This window comes from Plasmodium gaboni, chromosome 14 (assembly GCF_001602025.1).
Source record: "Plasmodium gaboni strain SY75 chromosome 14, whole genome shotgun sequence".
Taxonomy (NCBI): Eukaryota; Apicomplexa; class Aconoidasida; order Haemosporida; family Plasmodiidae; genus Plasmodium; species Plasmodium gaboni.
The window spans coordinates 2,885,232-2,893,837 of record NC_031494.1 but is presented as its reverse complement, the minus strand read 5'-3'; the positions used below and the strand labels follow the sequence as shown (position 1 = coordinate 2,893,837).

The 8,606-nt window shown below is 16.3% G+C and overlaps 2 protein-coding genes across 2 annotated transcripts in view; both read right to left on the bottom strand.

The window, feature by feature from the left end:
- Nucleotides 1-2,593: 2,593 nt before the first annotated feature.
- PGSY75_1476300 (exported protein (PHISTb)) lies at nucleotides 2,594-4,605 on the bottom strand (the record flags this gene model as incomplete). The annotated part of the gene is made up of 2 exons (XM_018788438.1): nucleotides 2,594-4,378; nucleotides 4,504-4,605. 2 exons carry the CDS (start codon nucleotides 4,603-4,605, stop codon nucleotides 2,594-2,596), a joined length of 1,887 nt encoding a protein of 628 aa, XP_018639810.1.
- Nucleotides 4,606-7,362: 2,757 nt separating this feature from the next.
- Nucleotides 7,363-8,606, bottom strand: part of PGSY75_1476200 (exported protein (PHISTb)) — a gene marked incomplete at both ends in the record, with an annotated part of 1,702 nt that continues 458 nt past the window's right edge. Inside the window, one exon of the mRNA XM_018788437.1 lies at nucleotides 7,363-8,606. This exon is cut by the window's right edge and continues 64 nt beyond it. Within this exon, the coding sequence (XP_018639809.1) occupies nucleotides 7,363-8,606 (1,244 nt within the window).

The window sequence follows — 8,606 nt, the reverse complement described above, 5'->3', positions numbered from 1 at the left end:
ATAATTATATTTTAAATAAATAAATACATACACATATATATATATATATTTATTTATTTATAATGATTATAATATAACTTGAATATTAAAATGTTATAAATTTATTTTCATTTTTATAACAAAATTATACAAAAACAATCACAACTTAAGAATTATTCCACATCATAAACATATTATTTTTATTATTAATTATATAAATTATATATTAAATATATACATATACATACATGTAACTATAAAAAAAAAAAAAAAAAAAAAAAAAAGTAAAATATGTATAAAATAAAAAAATTACGCATATTCTTACAACACAAAAACAAATATAATAAATGAAATATAAATATATATATATATATATATATATTTACATAGAATAAATATTACTATTAATAATATTATAATTTTTATATTAATATATTTAAAAATTATATATATTATTCTTATTAGTAAAACTTTTAATTATAAACATCCAAGCGGCAAAAAAAAAAGCCTGGTCATCTTTTATAAATTTTAACATATAATTATATATCTAATAATAATATAAAATATATTATATAATTAAAAATATTATGTATTTATTAGGCTTTATAAAATTTTTTTTTGTTGTTGTAAGATTTTATAGATATATTCTATATTTATATTTACATAAAAGAAAATATTTACATGAATAACTCTATTTTTTTTTAAATCATTCTTGTAAATATTTTTTATATAACGAATATTTTTGCTGTTATATAACTAAATATATAATATTATTTTATTTTATTTTTCAAGATATATATATATATATATATATATATATATATTATATAAAAAAAAAAAAAGTATATTTTTTAAAAATTCATTAAAATTTTTATTTTTTTGCATGAATAATTCTATTTGTATATAAATATAAAAATGTAATTTTTACAAAATAAATATATTTTTTTCTCGTTTGTTATTTATTTTTTTTTTTAATTATAAAAAAAGGAGAAAAAAATAATTTTTATTCATTTATATTTTAAATTCTATGTTTTTTTTTCATATATATTTTTAAAAAATATATATATTTTTTTTTTTTATTTATATTCATTTTAAATATAATTATTTTATATATATTTTTAAATAACATATAATATTAAATTTTCTTTTTAAATATTTGAAATATATATATATATATATATATATATATATAAAATATAATAATAAAAATATTATAAATATATTTATATATAATATATCCTTTGCTACCAAAAAATAAATAAAAATAAAATAATAAAATAAGAACAAAAATAAAGAGAAAAAAAAAAAACAAATAAAAGAAAACAAAAAAAGGAGATATTTTAATAAAATGTATTTATATATTAAAATATATATAAAATATAATATTATATATATTATAATAATAAAATATTTTTATATAGTTTTTATAAAATATATTATAAAATATAAATATATTTATAATATAATATTTTTAATAACTTTTCTTCTTTTTTTAATAATTATTTTTATAAAGAAAATTTTTAAAAAAAAGCCATGCAAAAGAATAATTATTTATTTATATCAAAATGTATATATGCATAAAAAAAAAAAAAAAAAAAAATATTCATTTTGTATATATTTTATTTATATTATTTTTATTTTTTTATAGCTTTTAATTTTTTATTTAATTTTTTTTTTTTTTTTATATATTTTTTTTAATATATTATGACATAGAAATGCTTAATCCCTTCATTTTATATATATATATATTATATATATTATATATTATATTTATATTATATTATCATATTAATTAGAATAAATCAAATGATTCCATTAATATTAATATATTTTTTATATATTCTTTTTCTTTTTTCTCTCCTCCAATTTAAAAAAATGAAAGCTTTCAAAGTTTTTTATCTATGAGACATAATATTTCATATTTATTTATAATAATTAATTTTTTCATTTCAATGTAATAATTTATATTTTAGATCCAAAAAATAAAAATAAAAATAAACAAATATATAAATATATAAACATATAAATGTGAATATATAAAATATATGGATTTTATAATAAAATTAAAAAACATCTTCAAAAATAAGAAAATAATATTTATATAAATATATATATATAATATAATGTTTGTATGTATTTATTTATCGAATGAATAAATAATTTATATTGTACTAATATTTTTTATTTTATAATATAAAAAGATATGTATTTTATTCTGATTATATAATATATATATATATTTTTTAAAAAAAGTTTATTCATTTTATTTACATTGAAAAAAAAAAAATATTTAAGTATAAAAATAACAAATAAATAATAAAAAAAACAAATAACAAAATAAATAAAAAATAAATATTTATTTTCATGTATTCATATTATGCATAATATTATATACTTTTCTACAGTACACAAAAAATATTTTATTTATTAAAATGTTCACCAATAGATATATAAAACCATATTGATGTTTCCCCTTTAATTAATAAAAAAATAAATAAATATATATATATATATATATATATATATATATATATTTATATTTATTTATATTTACTTTTATATACATATAACCCATTTCATTATTATTTTTAAATATTATTGAAAAAATATTTCTCTAGACAAGGCTCTTTCGGATATTTTTCTTCTTTCTATGTTTTTTATTTTTTACAACTTTGAAACGTGTTTCTCCAGCATCTTTTGTTTGTTCATAAACTATGGGTCTATTATTAGTAAGATATTGTATTTTGAAAACAGAATCATTGTCTTTTACGTATGATATCACTCCTTGTGTTTCACCTGCATCTGGTAGTTCTTCTAGAATTGATGAATATGTGTGGCTATTTTTATCCTTTGTTGAAGAATGGTCGCTAAATAAAGAAGAACTATCAGTATAAGATGATGTACCGTCAAAAATTGTTGCCATAGTTTTTTCATCATATTTATTATCTTCTTTTTCCTTTACATAATGTTTTGTTTTATCTTCATGAATTTTCATTTTTTCAACTTTTTGTTTAAATTCTTTAACATTAGGTTTACCTGATTCCTTTACATAATTTTCTCCTGTTTTAGCTACCTTATCTTCTATTGTTTTAGCTACCTTATTTTTTCCTGTTTTAGCTGCCTTATTTTCTACTGTTTTGGCTACCTTATTTTTTCCTGTTTTGGCTACCTTATTTTCTACTGTTTTAGCTACATTATCTTCTACTGTTTTAGCTACATTATCTTCTATTTTTTTATCTACCTTATCTTCTATTGTTTTAGCTACATTATCTTCTATTGTTTTAGCTACATTATCTTCTCCTAATTCGGATACATTGTCTTCATCATATTGTTCTGTAACTTTTTCATCAATTTTTTTAATTATATCTTCTTCTGTTTTTATCATATCTTCATTCATTTTTTCATCGAATAATAATTTTGTATCATACTCATCCGTCTCATCAACATCGTCATATATATATTTTTTTTCATTTTTATTTCCATCCAAATAATAATTCACATCAGTCATATACTTGTCATCATTGATAAATATTTGATCATTCATTTCTGGATAATAATTTCTTTTTTTTAAATAATAATTCAACATTTTATTTTTCTTTTTTTCATTTTTCCTTTCAAAGTCAATTTTATACATTTCTTCTATTTTACTGTTTGGTAATTTTCTTTCTTTTATTTTTTCTTTGAATGCATTAATTATAATTCCTTTATTTTTTTTTTCAATATAATTTAATAAACGTCTATAAATTAATTTTGTACCTAATATAATAATTTTGAATTCATCTAATTTAATATTACTATGAAGAAACCAATCATTAAACATTTCATTCAAGAAATGTTCTACATTTTTTTTTTCAGAAAGATAATTTGAATAACATTCCCTCCATAGATCATTTGTAAAAATATTAACTTCCTTATATTTTACTTTCATATGCATTAACATATTATATATATTTCTAATCATTTTAAAATATTTATGTTCTTCATTTGATTTAATATCTATCCATATATGTCTTAAGGTCTCCTTATTAAGTGTTTCTTCATTCAATTCTTTTATTTCTTTATTATATTCAATATCTTTCATATTGTTAAATCTACTTTTAACATTTTCATCAGTTAAATAAAGTTCATAAGTTTTATAAACTTCATCATTATTTAAGCCTGAAAATATAGATTCATATTTTTTGAATAAATTAAAATTATTATCATTATGAGATAATATCTCTTGTACTTTAAGTTTTATTTCGTTCTCTGTATTATTAACCGAATCATTTACATTTTCTAAAGACTCAGAAATTTTTATATCATTAACTACACTATTTATTTCATATAGTTTTCTTTTTAATACATTATTAACTGGGATAATATGAAAACCATTATCTTGATTTATCAATGACACATTCTAAAAAAATAAAGAAATATATATATATATATATATATATATATATATATAAATGAATGAATATATAAATATATACATATATATATATATATATATATATTATTTAATATCCTTTATTAGATTACGTGAAGGAGCATATACAATGTGCCAGCAAGAATAACTATAGAATAACATTTAGGTATAAAAAATTTAAACATATTATCTACTTTCTCTTCTAGATAAAACATATATATATTTATATATATATATTACACTTTTTTAATTAACAAAGTTACTACTATTATTAATTATATATTAAAGCGTGTTAAAAATATAAAAATTTTAACAACTATCACTTAAAAGATACATATTGTTAAATATACATATACACATATATATATGTATGTATACAAAAGACAATAATATAATAATATTATATGTTCTTTTTTTTTTTCTTTATAATATTCAAAAAGACAAATATATAATATTTAAAAACAAATTAATATAAAATAAATGAATATATATATTATATATCACAACGTATAAAAAGGGAAAGTCAATTAGTTGTTTTTTAAAAAAATGAAGAAAATAATAAAAAACAAATATATATATATATACATACATATATTACATTTTAATAGTAACACATTTATTAAAACCTTTATATAAATACATTTTTAATATAATAAAAAAATACGTATAATATAGTAAATTATGCTTCTTAAATTATTTTTTGACCAAAAAAAATTTGTGCAGAAAAAAAAATAATATAAAAAAATAAAATAATACAATATATTAATAATAATAATAATAAACAAATAAAATAGTATAATACAAACAACACATATAAAATATAATTTTATTACATATAAAAATAATATTAATATTAATCTATACTATTCGATAAATTTTTTATTTCATAAAAATAACTATATATATTTAATTATTCCCATATATTTTATGGATTATGTAATATTAATGTGCACTTTCTAAATAAAACAAAATCAAAAATAAATTTAACAAAAAAAATTCATATTTATTCATAGAATAAATCTATTATTATATAGGAACGGTATAATTTAATTTCTTTTTTTTTTTTTTTTTTTATAATTGCACAATATTACATATTACATAACACATTTATAAAATATTTATGCATGTGAATAATATTATAAAAATTTTACACATAAAAAAAAAAAAAAAAAATCAATAAAACATATATATAAATATATTATAATAATACATATGAAATTATTATAAAAACATACTAAATATTAAGTGAAATACACATGTAAAATAAAATATATATATATATATATATATAGTTTAAAAAAATGAATATTTCACCTTTATAATTTTTGACAACTTTATATAATTATTATATATTTTTATTAGGCCTTACATATTAAAAAGAAAACAGCATATACGGAATATATAAAAAAATTATTTTCTTAAAAATGTTATAATTAGATTAAAAAATATCATTAACAATATTTAAAAATTTATCTATTTTTTCATTTTTTTTTTAATTTTAAATAAATAAATAAATATATATATATATATATATTTATTTATATATCCTCTCTTTTTCTCATATAAATATATGTATATTATTATGGAAGTAATATCACATAAAATGTTAATCATACATAAACATAATTATTTAATTTGTGTCTTTATATATATATATAATATTTTTTTTTTAATAATCCATATATTAATATGCTTATAAAAAAAAAAAAAAAAAAAAACTGTTCTATGTGTGTAATACACTACAAATAATAATTTAAGCATACATATAAAAATAGAACATATATATATATATATATATATATATATTATAAAATATACACACATTAAGGAAAGACATGTAAGCAAATTGTCATTCTATACATATCTGTTTGTATGTTTTTTTAATTAAGGCACTTATAAATAATTATTAAAAACAATAATCAATAAATATATATATATATATATATATATACATATAACCTTTTTACCTTTTAAGAATAATACATTATATCTTGTGTCTTAGTATAAGGTTTATAACTGAAGGATCAGTTTTATGCCTTGAAACAAATTTATGATATGTAGAAATTGTCATACAATATAAAATAAATATTATAATATATCATGTAGACATTTCCTTAATAATTATAGCATAAAAATCTACTTAATTGTTTTTATAGTAAAAAAAAAATATAATTCATAATAATTAATTGATCTTCCTTTAAAAATATACTCAAGGAAGAAAATATAAACAGAAGGGTACAGATAAATAGATATATACATATTTTTTTCTTTTTTCCCATTTAAAAGTGATTAAAAAAATTAGCACAAATATGTTTTCAAAAAAAAAAAATTAAAAATTATAAATAAATAAAAAAAAAAAAAAAAAATTATATTATATATGTGCTCAAATGCATATTATACAAATATATATCTTAATTAATTAAAAAGAATCATTTTATATATATTATATATTAATAAATTTTCATTTTATTTTCCTCGGAATAAAACAAAAAAAAAATTAAATAAAATAAAGCATAAAAATACATCATATAACATAAAAAAATAAAATAAATTTCCTTTTTTTTTTTTTTTTTTATTAAATAAAAAAAGCACACATAAAAACTTTTTCACAACATAAGATTTGTTATAATATATATATATGTATATATATTATTCAGGTGTATGAAAATATTATAATTTACATAAAATTAAATTATTAACATAAAAACCTAAAGAATATATTATACATATATATTATATAAAAAAGGAGGTAAAAGTTATATGTATGTATATATATATATATATATTACATGGTATTATATATTTTATAAAATATACACTAATTTTCGCCCACTTTAAATACAATTTTTTTTTTTTTTTGTTTTTTTATTTATTATAAAATTATTCTATTTCAATAAATATATAATTTATACATATCTACATATATGATTGTATTTCTTAACTTATTTATAATTCAAATTATTATGATTTATTTATTTAAAATTCTTATTTTTATTTTCCTTTGCTTTCTTTTCTTTATTTTTTCTTTCTTTTTCCTCTTCCTTTTCTTTTTTTTTTCTTTCTTTTTCCTCTTCCTTTTCTTTTTTTTTTCTTTCTTTTTCTTGTTCCTTTTCTTTTTTTTTTCTTTCCTTTTCCTCTTCCTTTTCTTTTTTTTTTCTTTCTTTTTCCTCTTCCTTATTTTTTTTCTTACTTTCGCGATCTAATTTACGACATTTTTCTTTTCTATATTGAGCAAATTGTTCGTTTAGATATGTCTCACCCTTATGATGAATTTGTTCTCTTAATTTTGCAAACTCCTCTCTACTTTCAGTGACATATTTTTTATATGCTTCTTGAGTCAATTTTTTCTTCTTAATAAAACCACTATAATCTACATTACATTGGGTTTCAACAGCACTTTGACTGTGTAGGGCATTATTAAGGCATTCTTTCCAGATATTTTCAGTTTCTTCTTTGGTAAACTGATATGTCTCTAATAATTCATGATAAAATGTAAATAAATCACTCAAGGTGTCTTCAAATAATGATCTTTCTATTCCTCTTAATTGATTCCATAAATTAGACATTTCTTTTATGCTTAAAAGTGTATTCAAGGAATTGAATACTTCATCAAACTCTTCTAAGGTAATTTGAACAGACAAATTATTATAATCAATTCTTTGATATGCTGGTATATCATTATTATTTCCTTGATTTTCTTTTTCTTTTTTATTTTGATTATTATCATTATTTTTTTTCTCATTTGTATTATTTACCTTTTTATGTTTTTCTTCTTCTTCTTCTTCTACATTTTTTTTATTAGCATTATTTTTTGGGTTCTTAGTATTCTTGTTTTTTTCTTCTTGTTGAACTTTATTTTTATTATTATTATTATTATTATCACAAGCTTTATTAATGTTATTCGGTTTTTTCATGTTAGTCTTATTTGGTACACGTTTATGATTCTTTCTTTTCGTATCTTCTTCATCTCCCTCATCATCGTCATCATTTTCTTCTTCTTCTTCTTCTTCTTCTTCGTCTTCTTTTTCCTCTTCATCATTATCATCATCAGCAGCAGCAGCATAAATCTGTAAAGCGTTTTTCTCTTCTTCATCATCCCATTCCATAAATTCTTTTGGGATATAGTTATTTGACCCATGTAATATTTCTCGCAAGTTAAAATTGGCATTACTGTCACCTAGTGGTGAGTAAAGGTTCTCGTAGCCTTCTGATAAAC